The sequence below is a fragment of the Haliotis asinina genome, chromosome 4 (genome assembly GCF_037392515.1).
Source record: "Haliotis asinina isolate JCU_RB_2024 chromosome 4, JCU_Hal_asi_v2, whole genome shotgun sequence".
Taxonomy (NCBI): Eukaryota; Metazoa; Mollusca; class Gastropoda; order Lepetellida; family Haliotidae; genus Haliotis; species Haliotis asinina.
Genome location: NC_090283.1, coordinates 39,858,167 through 39,875,095, shown reverse-complemented (window position 1 = coordinate 39,875,095; position 16,929 = coordinate 39,858,167). Strand labels below are relative to the sequence as shown.

Here is a 16,929-nt window from a genome sequence, read left to right as displayed (position 1 = left end):
CATATGTTTTAAATATACTTGATGTGAGTAGAAATGTGTTAACTTGTTGCGCGTTTTGCATTCTTTGCGGATTTTTATTGCCTGTCTCCCCGATTCCTAGTTTGCCTCCGTCAACTTGTACCAGTTTCAAATATAGCGAAACGACGTTTTCATGAGACTATCATATAGCATGGAAAACATTTGACATTAGGAATGGGTGAATGAGTTTAGTTTTACGCCGCTCACATTAATATTCCAGCAATATGGCTGTGTTCTGTAAATAATCAAGTCTGGACCAGACAACCCTTTGATCAACAGCCCGAATATCCATCTGCGCAACTGGCATAAGAAGGAATGTGTTCACAAGTCAGCCGGTCTGACCACGGCAGATCCCGTTAGTCGCCTCTTACGACAAGAATGAATTACTGCACATAATCCCAACCTAAACTGGTTTTAAACATAGGAATGCAAGGACCATTTCCTACATGGCTTGACTTGACGAGTCTATCACGAGATATTTGTAGGATGTTGTTTGTACGTCAGGGAAGATTCTGTAGCAATGGACGTTTAACATGCATCACGTCATCGCCATTACAAAGGCATTGCGTGACATAAGGCCGCATGCCTTTGGATACGGTTGGCTGGTTCGTTGGTTAACGCCAGCTATATGGCGGCTGACTGTAATAATCGAGTATGGATCAGACAATCCAGTGATCAACAGCATGAACATAGTTCTCGGCAATTGGGAACCAATGTCATGTGTAAACAATGTCGGCAAGCCATATCACCCGATTACATAGTCGCCTCTAAAATGCATGGTTTACTGCACACCAATTCTCTTCATCGGTTCCTTTGGATATGACTTCGTGTTGGTAGCGCGTCGCTCCTCCCCGCTAACTTATTCACACTCGTTCATCCCACATGCATGCTGGACGAGAGATAAAAGACTCACAGCGCGTGTTAATGGTTGCCGCCCATTGGTGGTGTAACAATGTAACAAATGAGAACAGAGGAACATTTGGTTCTCAGTGACAAATTATATCCAGTGACAAATGGCAAACTTAATACATGGGATGTTTGTTCGTAATATACTGTTAACTGTCTCAAAAACTTTCAAACTCGATAACCGTTATCACACAGTGTCAGGTTAAATAATTTCGTCGCAAAAGTTTTGTCTCGTACGCACGGTACGTCAAAAGCTGATTTTTTTCTGGACTGTAAGCATAATTATATTACCTCATAAGGTCAGCGATGAGTCAGTCTGACAGTCACAACAACCCTTAAAGTTGAGACTGATCCCATGTCCAGAGAGCTTAAGTTTCAACTGCCTGTGATTCGCCTGCCCCATGTGACATCATTAAAGGGACTCAACTGTAATCTATGTGACGTCCAATCTCCCAACAGCAACATGCCTTTCGCCGAGCTCCGTCTACTGAGACGTGTCACGCCACTTCAGGAACATTATCATACTGTTTCAAAATGGAGTTGGATTCCAACTCAGAGAAAAGCAGCTGGCCGCAAATGTAAACAATGATTTGTATCAACACAAATGTGGAAAGGTATTCCACAAGCTGAGGATAGCAACACTTCATTATTATTTTGAATCTGATACTCTTGTTTTTCTATCATCGTCACTCTGCTCAGTTTCCGTTTGATGAAACTTCCCTCAGTATACAATAAGACGGAAGGTCATATTTGGTTTTAAAGAATGAAAACAGTACTTACCAAACGTTCGAGTATCTTTATTTACCGGTACGTGATGCCCAAATGGACGCACTTTGTCACTGAACTTAACTGTCACAAATTGCCAGGGAACTGTCATTATCTTGCACAATTAGCACACGATAACATATATCAACCAAGTCAGGGGTCCGGATCAAACGATCCGGTTACTCGCCTCTTACGACAAGCATGGATTGTTGAAGATCAGCTGTTGCCACCTGATGTTGTTGATTACTTGTTGCCATTACCTACTACCAGTGGTCCCATGGAATGCATTTTGACAGTGCTTTGCTGTCTACCCCCAGTGTGATTTGTTTCAGTGGACAATCGAGATCGATGGTTCTTTGGCGTCGATATTTAAGATATAAATGAAATACAATGAACCACAATCGAGGTAAACATCCATACACACACATACTTCTACATCTACACACACACACACACACACACACACACACACACGCACACACATACACAGACACATGCATGTGTGTATGTATGTGTGTGTGTGTGTGTGTGCATGTATGTATATGTATGTATGTATACGGAGAGAGAGAGAAGGTGGGGGGGTTGTAGGAGATAGAGAGCTATTTCAATGTACGACATTCAAAGTAAATTTAAACTTACGTGGTATTTTTGGTGGTACTTAAAAGTACATTGATGACTCACTTCAATTGCATTCGCCAACGGCTGGGGGAATGGTATAAATCCAGCTAGGGTCCATTCAGATAGCAAATGAACCGTCCCCATGGCCCCTAGTATCGTGATATTCCTTCAGTTACTGGTGATCTATAGCCCGGTGTCCGTAATAGATATTTAATGTTAAAGTTGAATCCTAGTTTTAATTCTCTTTCTGTGATTACCTAGTCTTCCCACTGTCATTTGTCCACATATGTTATGTAACTTTATCATTACCAATAAATGAAATGTTTCAGTCATGATATGGCTGAAATATTGCCTGGCTATAATTTGAACTTACTCGCTCACTATTGAATCCATTCTCACACTGTTTGTTGCCGTGGTGTTAGGCGATAATTGTTGTTTGAAGCGGCGGTATCGTCTTTCTACTTGGGACAATAACAGGCCACACAATTTACCAAAATCATTGCTAATTAGCGGCGAAAGACCGTCGTGTATGAGATGAGATAAAACACTGACTTACCTCGGAATAAACGGTGCGATCTGAGAGACTTCCTTCCCACATATGCAGGATCAAAGCACCCATGTTGCTCTTTGCATCACGCTGTCACAAACGCTCAACAAAAGATGTGTGTAATTGGGTTCATGGCATTTGTTTCCACTGTGTTAGATAATTTATCACCATTGCTAACAATCTCCTTAACATTCTTCTGAAAACTGTGGCTAAACATCACCATGTTCATTAAAAAATATCTTGACATAGAAATACAACAACTCATTAGGCACAGAACCGCACCCAGGCCTGTCACTGTCAGTATTAGTGATTTTATTAACAAGCGTGTCTTATAATTCCTACTGTTCCCCTCAGATCAATAATGTCAATACAGGAATTAAGTCACGGTGTCGAGACACTGTCCCTGATCATGACATAGTGTCACACGGCGGAATCATTCTGATGTCATGATTTAGATGCTGTTATGAATTAAGCGAATCAAGCTAATTAAAGCACATTTCTCTACTTCTTTACAACTGCTATACAACAATAATTTCCAAAGTGTGACGTATTGGTATCAGTGCCGCATGCGAGGCTTCCCATAGACAAGCAGTACAATTATATACTATTAAACGCCTTTCTTACAATGCATGCGACGTTTTCATACAGACACTGACGCCGTTGTCGGGCACATCAAAGTTCACCCGACCACTACATCATTTGGAACAGTACAACTGTATTCGAAGATGCGTCTCTTATGTTGTAGTAAATAGGTCGTGTATCCACCTACATCTGACTGCCAAAGATGTTATCCATAAAGATGATACTGTACTTTTACTGTACTTTCTTCTTCGTAAAAGATATATTGATGTCTACGTAGGTTTTACCTAGTTAATTATATCCAACGTGTGACTCACAACGCTATAACATTCATACTACACAGGATAACACTTAGTCTATCACATGTGGAGATGTAGAGTGACTTATACTCTACGTTGTTTAAGGTACGTGTCATGTAGGAGTTTGTCATATGCCCTACAACGTGAGTTAGTTATATACCCTATAACGTGAGTTCATTATATACCTTACAACGTGAGTTAGTTCTTAACACTTGTATAGAATTATCTTTAAAGGGGATAAAGGATGTGAGCAGGAAGCCGTTGTTAGTAATTTTGGAAACGTAATCATTTTGACTAAAAACAATGTAAGACTTGGTTAGTGTTATTTTAATAACTCATTCAAGCTCTGTAAAATGTACTAGTGGCATTCGTTTGCATACGTTATCTTTAAAGTATAAGATGTATGGAGTGCTTTCCTCACCAGGTAAATTGAAACTCTGTTTATCTCCTAGATCACCAAGTGGAGCTTACCATTATTTGTAAAACTGTTAGAAAATAGTTTCCAATTGCCGTGATAAAAGGTGTTGGAAATCCCAACAGAACCGGCGAAAATATACCACAATGACAAATCTAAGATATTCAATATTTTTATTTTCAGCCAACAAAGGCAAAAATATACAGATTCAAAAGAGAAGTTTCATGTACGATACAAACGAGTCAAATCTACAGTAATGGGTGACAATATAATGTCAACTTACCAAAGTCTTGATATGAGAGTGAGAAACCGTTATACAGAATATGACACAGCGAACGGTCAGGCAGCAGTTATGTAGGTCAAGCATTGACGGAGACAGTCATGTACTCCAGTAAATATGTGTATCCATGTATTTCCGTGTCGGCAACACGGCAGCTAACCTTTATATATACATTCAGTCATTTCCTGAAAGTTCGAGCACATATGGCCACCGCCACTAAGGTAGAATGCTCTAGCATAGTCTTCCGGAAGTATCACAAATAATCAAAACATAAAGGAAAACGGGAGGTAACTCTAAAAATCTACCTTAAAGACCTGCCAAAAACCACTAATGGCGCTAAACATTTATGATACGAAATGGGACACATAACAATTATCGTTTAATTAGTAATACACTTTACAAAAAATACACTCCCGTAACACTCTCCTGCTTAAGTGAAAAAAATAGTTCCACAGAAACTTTCTGTTACAAGCATATCAAGCAAGCTAGCAGTCATGAAAACATTACATGTACTAATATGAATAACATGAGAAACATCTTGCTGAATTACAATGATATAATGCAGAAACATACATACAACATCATATCATCAAGTCATAGTACATTTACAGCTACATTATATATATATATATATATATATATATATATATATATATATATATATATATATATATATATATATATATATATATATATATACACACATATATATATATGTGTGTGTGTGTGTGTGTGTGTGTGTGTGTGTGTGTGTGTGTGTGTGTGTGTGTGTGTGTGTGTGTGTGTCAGAGTGACTATTTCTAGGGCATGCTGTAAGTACTCACATACAAGGCAGAGTGATTAGGGCTATAACATTTATATATGACATTGTGATAATACCAGTGCATGCTATAATCATACATCTATTGGACAGAGTGATAAATCTAGTAAATACCATAACATTTGCATATGCCAGAAGGATACTTCTAGTGCATGTTATAGTTATATATGTATATGACAAAGTGATAATTCCAGCGAATGCCACAACATTTACATATGGCAGAGTGATATTTCTTACTCAATGTTTTTCTTATATACACGGCAGACAGATATTACTAGAAAATGCCATAACCTCTATATAAAGCAGAATCATAATTCTAGTGCATGCTATAACTATATATGTCTCAGAGAGATAATTCTAGTAAGTACCATAACACTTACACAAGGCACAGAGACAATTCAATTGCATGCTCGAACGCTGGGTGATCACTGATGACACGAGTATGCCAGAAATAATCAGCCAAATTGTATCCAAGTTTGTCCAGGTTGAATTGGGGGATGGTAGTTGACACTTTATGCACCGTCAGTGATTTTCTATTATGTTCGTGCAAATGCCGCTCTCTGGATCTGAAAGAAGCATAGGTCACACGTCACATAAAACCAAAAATAGTCATAATGCCACACTTATGTCCAAATTTCTTTACTTAAAAAATTTCAAAGGAAATACTGACCAATAAAATGTTTGGAGTTATTCAAAGTGTCATAGACGTCAAACTGGGATTAACAGCTTGTCAACAACAAATGAAGACGGGCAATACATTGGTGAATAATGAAATCAGTCAAGTTTAACACAGAATGAGAAGTACCAAAATAATAGATGTTTTGGAAATATTCGTGTAAAACATGCAGTGGTGATCTTCATATGAAACATGCAGTTTTGCCCAAAGCTTAGCATGTGATTTTCAAAACTAGGTTTGGTAAGAGATATGCAGGGAAGTGTAGCAGCAGCATGGGATCACAGAACGCATAGAAGTACATGATCTTCACCCGAAAGCTCAGTGGAACATGATCTTCAAGCTAGATATGCAGTAGTGATCTTCATATAAAACATGCAGTTGTACCCAAAGCTTAGCATGTGATATTCAAAAATCATTTTGGTACGAGATATACACATCAGCATCGCAGCTGTATGGGATCACAGGACGCATAGAGGTACATGATCTTCACACATATGTACGTACGTACGTACGTATGTATCTAACAATATATAATCATCGCCAGTCTTGGAGTAAAATGTGACCGTGTAAATGAATCGCTGGAATCTTTAATGACCCCAGGCGTTCGCAAATTGGATAAAAACATTGGCACAAACACGGCAGTACAAGATCATCTGTGACGTGACGTAGGCCGTTTATTTTACTTCTGTTTGTGCGTCTCTCTCTCTCTCTCTCTCTCTCTCTCTCTCTCTTTCTATCTCTCTCTCTTTCGGTTTGTGTGTGTGCATTCATGCATGCGTACACTCATGTATGTACGTATGTATCTGTTATGGATGAAGGCAGTGATGAAGTGTCGGATGTGTGAGTGTGATTATCCCATTCGATACAGGAAATTCCTGCATGTTTTTATGCCAAAATATTCTTTGATGCATCTTAACTGGTGTTTAGAGCACAGGATTCTGAATATTGATGCAGTTACTTTCAGTATCACTTCTTAGCGGGATATTGATAACTTGTTATGAGGAAAACATGTCAAGCCCTAACATCGTTCTTAGCAATATCAGGACGAAACTCGTGATTTGTTTGGGGGCTTTTTTCCGCGTTTGTTGTTGAAAGCCGTTATTTGTCAGCTACATGAAGTGAGGAGCATGGGTTCCTAAAGATCGATTCTAACCTAGATCTTCATGGGTGTACAAAATGATGGTCATACCAGGAGATCTCACATATATGGCTTGTTTGTTTTTGTTTTGTTGTTTTGTTGTTTTTGTTTTTTGTTTGTTTCTATAGTGTGTTTGAGAGTGTGTGTGTACGTGTGTGTGTTGTGTGAGTGCGTGTTTGTGTGAGTGTGTCTGATTGAGTGCGTGTGTTGTTTTAAAGTCGCGCTCAGCAATCTTCCTGCTTCATGACGACAGTCTGTAAATACACGAGTCTGAACCAGGCTATCCAGTGAACAAAATCATGCGCACCTACCTACACAACTGGAATACACAGACTAGATCCAACCAAGTCATCGAGTCTGACCTCCCGCTCCAGTTGACCGCTACAGTGATTTGGAATGATTATAATGAATCATATGTTTTGTTTTAGAATAACTATATTTCATTCCTGTTTCATTGTTCAAATGCAGCTTCATTTCTCAGCAAATATAGCTGATCTCACCCATATAATATTCCGTCACTTGGTTTTATATCCATTCTCTAACAGTCGATTATGCATGCTCTGTCGGCAACACACCTACAATTAACATCAGTTATCGAAATAGTTCGGTCGAAGGGAGGTAACTCTGTGAGGGTTATCTCGACATTTGCAATTCTCTCAGTCTGAGATAAAAATACGAAGATAGTGTCTCAGACAAAAATGCACTCCTTGTTAAAACATAATACAATCAATTCACATAAATGTTCCAATGTTATTTACAATTCATACGCGAATAGAAGCGTTATATTTACCTGGTGAGATACTGAATCAGTTTGAGACACATGTTTCCTAACCTGATAACGGCGAGGTGGAGAGGCAATGTACTGCATATGTATTATTCTTAAAGAAATCAAAGTATGGTCGTATTCGTGAGGAGCTGAAAGCCAGAGTTTAAAAACAGGAGAAAGTGCGTGTAGTAAATAGACTTATATGCACGTGTGGTATTCATATACAGATCCTATTTACCATCAAACAAGAAGAATGTTTACTTCAAAAGGATAAAATGAGAAAAGTTATGTGAAGGATATAAAGTGAAAGGTTATCAAATTTATGCAGCATTATATGCAAATATTTAATCTTAGTAAAAACATTAATCTTATAGGTTTCAATTTATTAAAAATCAAATTAATGCATTGTATTAACATATATAGTTACTGAATGCATACCTCGGTGGAGAGTTTTGGATCGAATATATATTATATGTACAGGAATCTCTTACCACATCACGTGGTCCCGCCGCGAGACTGTAGTAAAACTGGCAGACATTTATATTAACATAATATGCAGTGTCATAAAAAATCCAGTTTGTACATCCATTGTCAGTACACAAGGTAACATACAATTCGATTATGATAAAACTCGGATGTTACCCGGAAGTGACATATTCAACAAGGAAGTCGAACCTGCAGGTGGGTGCGTCGTCATGTCTCAAAACATCCCGGTTAAACCTCTAGTGATGTAGTTCCAGTCAAAATATGAGACATACGTAGATTGTAGATGGTAAGTGATCTACTTAGGTCAGAATTAAAGCTTATATAGCCGAGCGTCAATCAAACAGGTAATCCTATCACTGTCTATCCCACTTGAGACGCCATTCCCGTAGTACATGTTGCAAAATCTGTGTACTTTAACTTTTAAAAGGCCAGATGAGATCTATTTGATTTTGTGCAGTTAAACATGGAGTAGATTGGAGCGTAATTTACAAGGAGTAACCTAAGACCTGTAGTTGTGACATGAATGATTCAGTATGGTCGCTATGGGTGCTTTTAGGGGGCGTAAACAAAGCCACGCGACAGGTAGGACAGGGTATTTTTAGATCAACAATGCATGTCACGATAACCTAAAGACCCTGTGATTGCGCAGTGGAGTACGTAGGTCGGAGTTGTGGCTGGGAAGACAGCACACTGTGTGAGGGGTATACGGGTGGAGTACTAGTGTATGCTGGAAGATTCGTTTGATGCGATGTGTTTAGTGACAGATGGTACGTGTGGATGATATGGGTGAATTTGATTATCATAAATGATTGATAGCAGAAGGTTCATAAGAAACGGTTAGGATTAATAAAATAGGTATACGGGTGTAGTACACTGGGAACAGTGTATGCTACTAGATATTCTGCTATCAATCATTTATAATAATCAAATCCACCCATATCATCCACGCGTACCATCTGTCACTAAACACTTATCGTATCAAACGAATCTTCCAATATACACTAGTACTCTACCTGTATACCCCCACACATTGTGCTGTCCACATGCTGGGGTGGTAAATGATAGTGTATGCCAGTGGATATCAAAACGTGGAGATTGGTGGTAAGAAGAAGTGTACATACAGGGACTTGGGGGATGCGGGTGGGGATTGATAGTATATGCTAGTAGATATCAGAAAGTGTGGGAGATAGCCGTAGTGTGTATCAAATGGCATACATACATAGATGAGTGGGGTGTATAGTGCATGCTAGTGGATATCACACAGGGTAGAAGATTGGGTTAAGGTGTAACAAATGGTGTATATACAGAGGTGAGTGGGGATGGATAATGCGTGCCTATCTTGTGAGGTGTAATCGATGGACTACAGACAAATATTTTATGTGTTTCAGAATGGACGCCTTCCCCAAGTGCTCTGTCTGCCAGGAGCAGTTTACATTGAAAGGTTCCACCCCTTACCTACTGCCCTGTCTTCACACTGTGTGTGAAACATGTGTGACATCTGCAGCTGGTGGTATCATATCATGTTCTACATGTCAGAGGGAGGTCAACCTCACAGACACAACCCTCCACAAGGATGGAGTGAGACAGAAGGAAATATGCCATCTGACAGCCAAATATCGCCCCACAGAGCTTCTCTGTACACATGAAGATGACGGCAACCAGGCTGTGTGTTGGTGTCAGGAGTGCGAATACTGCCAGAACTGGCACGACAGTTTTAAAGCTACTAGACGACATGTTGTGGTAACCTTGACGGATACAATACCGAGAAGAATGTATGCTGAATCAGTTTGTAAACTACACAATCGTTATCCCCTTGAGTATTTTGACAAAAACTGCAACAGTTTACTCTGTGCTGAATGCAAGCTTGGAGAGCATGCTGATCACGACGTTGCAGATTTAAATGTGGCTGCTGGTGCTGCCAAAGGACGGATAGAAGAACATGAGAAGAACGTGTCTGCATATCGTATTTCCCACCAAGCATACCTGGAGAGTATCAGCAAAGCCATAAATGACACAAAGAAGACAAGCAGGGATATGAAGCAGGCCATTCGCCACACTTTCCATTCACTGCGGACACAACTCGATCAAAGAGAGAGAGAGCTGACCATCGATCTGGAGAATCTGGAGAATCAGAAGAAGCAGGAACTATCAAATCTACACAGCGAGCAAGTCACCTCTGACGATGAAAGTGAACGATACAAGTGTACCTCAGACTACATCGAGACAGTACTCAGATATGCTTCAAACTGGGACTTTCTGACACTGGAGAGTTCAATACAAGACGCAACGGAGATGTACCTCACATCACTACCAACAGACTCGTACGACGCACCTGCAACTACTTTCAACACGAGTGGATTGGATAAACTGAAATCCGACATTTCGGAATTCGGGTCTATCAGTGCAAATGGCTCAGACCAAGGTTCTTACTTGCTCTCTCTCTCTCACACATATACACGCACATAGATAGATAGATAGACAGACAGACAGACAGACAGACAGACAGATAGATATGTAATGGTTATTTGTTATTTTACAGACAACGGAACACAGACAGATGGTAGTGGTAGTCATCTAACTGATGCTGAGAGCAAACAAGAGGGGGTAAGTACTTTATTATGAACAAACATGCCTATATGTCTCGTTCCTTTCTTAGTATTCAAAATATAAAGTCAAATATAAAGTAATGGGTCACAAATATATTATTAACTCACCAAAGTCCTGGTTTAAGAGTGAGAAACAATTATACTGAGCGTTAGGCAGCAGTTATGTAGGTCAAGTACAGACAAAGAGGCAGGTAGTTTAGTGTACTCCAGATAATCGGTGTGTGCCAGTGTGTCAACACAGCAATTAGCCTATATATACACAGTCACTGAGTCTTGAATATTCTAGCTCAATTCGACCGTCGCCGTCAACTTAGAAATTTCTCGGCCTCGTGTTTACCTCTGTCAAAACATTCACAAAGAGAACTACCTTAATGTCCTGCCGCTAAAATAATAGCACTGAACACTTATGTACCAATTGTGACCCATCATGAATATCACTTAATAAGAAGTACAATTTACAGAAAATACACTCTCGTAACAATGTATATCCTTTTGCTACAACCCGGAGAGGCTCTCAGGTTCTGTTTGTATTCATCCGTATTTTCGGTTTCATCATCCAGATATAAACATATTCAGGCTAATACAGACCCATCAATCCTCAAAAGACAACTTCACTCCGTTCAAACGTTGCTTCGTTTATCTGGTTAGATCATCAATATTCATCAGTCAAAGACCATTCTCTACTAGTAACTTTCTGCATACTTTGGTTGTTGGGCTAGTGACAAAAACAGGCCTGGTAGATACCAAAGGCTACACATGGTTCTATAGCTTACTGTGTTACCAGCACAACAGTTGGATGGCGAGAGTTGGTTAGTTTTTGAAAGGCATTTAGAAATTGGACGAACAGGAATACATGTCACGTTCAGAGAATAACAACTTCTTTTTTATTCTTACACGAAGTTTCAAAGATAATCCTTGTTCCTTCATGAAATGAATAGCAAGTTGAACTGCAGCTGGCCAGTAAAAGCCACTTCGGAAATTAAAATAGATTGAGGTTTGTGTTTATAGATGTTTTGGTGTATTCAAAAGAGCCGTACCCAGATCTTTGAACAAACTTTCACGATTAAAATCAAATTTTGTTTTGGCACGTCTTCTTTCTGTGATTAAGAGGCGACTAGCGAGATCAAGCTCCCCGAATTGGTTGGCATATGTCATCGTATTCCAGTTGCATTGGTCTATGCTCATGATGTTGATCACTGAATTGTCTGGTCCTGTCTCGATTACTTATAACTGTCTCCATACAGCTGAAATGTTGCTGAGTAGGGTGTAAAACTAAACTCACTCACTCATCCCTATGCTACTGTGCCATTATACACCGTAGAACAAAAGAAACGCATCACTGTTTAGCTGGAATACTTCGAGATGCGTCGCGTCATTAAACAACAAACCACCTGACCACTCATGAACATGCTGTATAGATACTGGAATGGTACTGGGTTTACAGACATACCTCCCATGATTTTAAGAATCCACGTTGTGCTAGGTTTGTAAATCTATCTCTGTTTCTTGAACTTGGTCCGAGGTATGTTCTGTTATGACAGATTATTTGACAGTAAGTAAAGCAAAACTTTTGATAGCAGACTTTTGAAATGTGTAGTATCTGCTTTCGATTTTTTAACAAAGATTCGTTGAGACTGTTGATCACAGTTCATATTTCCTGATGCCATTTATACGATATAGGAACGAGTATTCACGGTTGGTTGGTTTGATAACTGATACATATGCTGGGGTTTATCAACAAATAGTACTGATAGTTTGCACTGAATATATGGTACGTGCAAAATGGTCTACAAAGTTATACTTGAGCAGCTTAGCCGGATTTCGCGTTTACACCCTTACGCAAAATGGCATTCTCCCAACAATCCAACATATCGTCAGTGCATAGTGATTCAGATGACAGAAACACATATACATGTGAGTGAGTGAGTTTTTGCACAGCTTGTAGCAATATTCAAGCAACATAACAGCAGGGAACACCAGAATTGGGCTTCGCACATTCTTCCCATGTTGGAATCAATCCCGGATCTTCAACATAACGAACCAACGCTTTAATCTCTACCCTACCCCACCGCCCCATTACGTTGAGGAGATATTGTGTGTTTTCCTTAATTAAGGTGTATCTCAGATCGAGTGACATATACCTTCAGGGATTATGCTACACATTGACTTACGAACCGTCGTACTTATCGAATACGTCATTACTTGTCGGCTGTCGTTTTTAAACAATTAACGAAAAATATATAACGTACATGTAATAGTTATATAGCTTGTAATAGTTGGCATTTAGCATATAAAGTTGAACATGGATCACTGGTATCAAATTTCATTATTCAAATATCTTATTCACCAGACAGGATTAACTTAGACTGTTCCTCATTTCACAGACCGAGTGAACATGACTTCAAGGCATATCGCATGAAGTTACATGTTTTAGTTACATGTACAACCCTCCCCAGTGGGGGATGTCTTAAAATAACCGTTTTCAGGGAGATAGCAGCACTTCCGCTAATGGCATACACAAATTGGGTTCCTTACTGTCTGATGCTATGAGGGATGACGTCTTTGGTGTTGAATTCTTTGTCTGTGGAGTAAGATAGTCAATAAGCACTGTATCGCATTTTCAAAATATGAAAGGTTTGCCCTCATGTTTCAAAGTGGGCTTGAACGTTATTGTTGTGGCCAACGACAACATCTTGAGTATTAATCAATGATGTCCTCGTCTACATGTTGATAAAAATCGTCTCACATGGCGCCCTTACTTCACGTCAAAAACAGTTGAGGACGTGTAAGCGTGTGTTTGCTAGAAAAGCCTAAGCATGTCATATGTTCATATGAAGATCCGAGTTCAATTCAGTCTTTAGCAGCACATGCTTGTCGTACAAAGGCGATGGACTAGTGGTATAGGGTGGTCAGGTTCCCGGACTAGGATGATGCTCATGATGTTGATCACTGGATTATCTGGTCCAAACTCGATTATGTACAGACCACCGCCATGTTGCTGGAAGATTGCTGAGTGCGGCATTAAACAACAATGAACCAGTTCAAGCATATTCAGTTGAAACTCACCCACATCTTGCTGACTTTTATTAAGAACAAGAAACAGAGGTATTACATCATCTGGTAGTAAATGAGACCTACAATTAGACAGAAACACAAACCGTGATTTTGCTCACAGACGACTGGAGGATCATGCTACCAGCAAACGGAGGGTCTATCTGACCCTCGATACTGTCTTTTTTCTACACGGATTATAAGTTTACTGGCTCTGTTTCGTTCAAAAGTGGTTTCACTTTTACCACCGGCCCGACACAGAAACTTTGCTAAATTATCTTTAACATTAAGAACAAAGTCTTAGCTTTGAAGAAGTAGGTAGGTGGAATTAAGTTACCTGTTGATACTGTGTGTGTCGAACATTCGGATGTAAAAATATCGTCAAACAACTACTTTGGTAGTCTTATTGTTTTCTAAATCGTATAAGAAGAGTTTAGAATACAAACAATGATAGTTTTATCCTGATATGAAGTTGATACACATGTGTTTTCAGGCGGCAAGTGTCTATTTCTGACTACAGAGAGCAAACCAGCTCAACTAACAGTTTTTGACAAAATGTTTCATGGAGTGTTTATTTCATTGTCAGTCAGTGTAAAATTGAATGGAAAACATTTAGAATACCCATATACACATTTTCACAGCATTATAATATCTATTCATATGACAATTATGACACAAATTCACACACAGACGAAAATGTCAACCGATATTCAGTGCGCTGTTTCTAAACATTGAAACGACGTTCATAAAAAAATGTCTAATTTGTTATTTGTAGTCGTGAAATTTGTTAAACTGTAAACAAAAGGTATATTTCCAGGTCCTCAACTAGAACTGGACGCTGCTCGAGCCAACACAGACTGGTGCCTCGTAACTACAGACGGTCAGCTGGTCGCCGCCCACCACACAACCACAGACACAGCGGCAGGCTACGGGAATATTGGGGTACATGTGCCTCCACCTCCATCACCCTTCCTTCATCCCCCTGTACTGTCACCCCTGCCCCACACACCCCACAGTACTGGGAGACACACTCTAGAGTGGGTGTGGTGAGAAGAGGGTGCTGGTGGCTTGTCCTGGAGGTGGGTGTGGTGGAGGAGAGTCAGGTGGACAGTGAGATGTATGTTTGTCTACAGCGCCGCTCCTGGTGTGTCAGTGTAGAAAGTGACATACTGGGGGATGGGGGGTGGGGGCAGGGGGGTCTCTGTACTAGGGTGTGGCAGCAGGGGGAGAAGGGGAAGTGTTACAGTAACACAATGTCTGACACACCCGGTACACAGGCCACCCTCCACTATGGCGTTGTGCTGGATGTGGGGAGGGGGAGACTCGCCTTCATCGACCTGGACAGAGAGGTTATTTTATCCAGGTGGATGTTGAGTGGAGGGAGTCTCTTCTTCCCGTGTTTGCTGCTGGGTTACCAGGTGACCACACAGTCAACATGAAGGTGATATGTGGAGCAGATATCACCATGACTGACACCAAGAAGTCACTTATCTATCACACCTTGAATTAGACAATAAACTAAACATGACATTGTGTAAACATGTGAGTGTGATTTACTTATTTAACTTGACTGGATTTTCTACTTGACTGGATTCTGTGGGATATTACAAACATTTTGCATCCACATATGACTATTGTTATGATTATTATTCTCCAGTAGTTGACCAGTTTATCACACATTTCATACATGTCTGGGAATTGTTTCAACAAGTAATTGACTCCACAAATTCATCAAAAGTTATTTCAAATCATGAATACGTTACAATATTTTATGTTTTAAGTCCAATTCTAAAATGTCGTGTAGATCAATTGTTTGGTTTAACCTTTCATGCCGCACTCAGGGGTATTTCAGATCTACGTCGGCGGTCTGTAAATAAACAAGAAGCTGTTTGGGGGAGCTTTAACTTTTGTTTAGGCAAGGCTGACAAGATAACAAAAACACTGTTTCACTGTTGTTTGTGATCATGCCAATAAGAAGTTTGATAAGTTCAAGGCACTAAAAGTGCAAGGTCGCCAGTAAATTTGTTTATTTCAACACGGTGTGGTACATTGCTGCTGTTGATTTTTTTCTTGGATGATGCATATGGATGCTACGTTTGTATGGTTTTGATAAAACAGACAATTTTAATATTTCTTTAATTTGAAATTGTATAACATTAAAACATTAATTGTAAAACACATATTACATTGTAGGTGTTAGAATTACAGTGCTAAAGCCTTTTTCTGAATTATTACATTGATATTAATGGTATCATTTCATGTTTATGCTTTATTTGTGAACTGCAAGTCAAGTTATAACCTCTGTAACAGGGAGAAGTCAATGTAAATGTGGCATTACTGATCAAGTCATATGGATACTACCTGACTACCTGTGTTATTCAAACATTATGTGTGCTTTATATAATCACATTTAGAATGAAGCATTTATTTTCCATGTAAGTTTTTCATCAGACACGAATGTGTTCACTTCACAGTATCTGATAATAAAAGCTCGAGGTAAACACAGTTTATTGTGCTTCAACAGAACACATATGCTTCTTTAATTTAACAAATATTGAACTGGCTTATCATGATATGGAGCGATTAAATCTGAAGTATATAAACATTCTCACCTCCGTAACAGTAGGTTGTACACATACCCTGAGTCAGGCACCTAATCGTCAGCAAAAACAAAACAGTACCAGAATTTGTACTTTACTAGGAAAGTGCAATTCCAAAATTAATATGACATACGTTACATTTGACCTGTTTCTAAATGGCATTGTGTAATCACAGTTCTCAGCCATGGAAATTTACCGCTGTTGATCCATGATCTGAAAAAGAGTGCTGTGATACGTAATGAAAGATATAGTCCACCTTCGGTCCACCACCCTCCATGTCCGACTTACTGCCTCGGTATTAGTTCTGTATCACGCTTGGGAACTGATTACATGTGTCAGCCAAGTTCAGCAAGTATGAC

General features: G+C 39.4%; 1 protein-coding gene across 5 annotated transcripts in view; it reads left to right on the top strand.

Annotated features, from left to right (window-relative positions):
* Positions 1–8,467: 8,467 nt before the first annotated feature.
* Positions 8,468–16,929, top strand: part of LOC137281563 (E3 ubiquitin-protein ligase TRIM33-like) — a 77,304-nt gene continuing 68,842 nt past the window's right edge. Inside the window, exons 1-4 of one of the 5 annotated variants that reach the window (XM_067812874.1) lie at positions 8,468–8,599; positions 9,702–10,735; positions 10,853–10,917; positions 14,788–16,475. In XM_067812874.1, coding sequence (XP_067668975.1) covers positions 9,703–10,735; positions 10,853–10,917; positions 14,788–14,799 — 1,110 coding nt within the window. In that variant the 5' untranslated portion in view covers positions 8,468–8,599; position 9,702 and the 3' untranslated portion in view covers positions 14,800–16,475. Of the gene's footprint in view, positions 8,600–8,952; positions 9,415–9,701; positions 10,736–10,852; positions 11,009–14,787; positions 16,476–16,929 lie in introns of those variants that run through there. The other 4 variants (XM_067812873.1, XM_067812872.1, XM_067812875.1 and 1 more) reach the window with 4 other exon arrangements.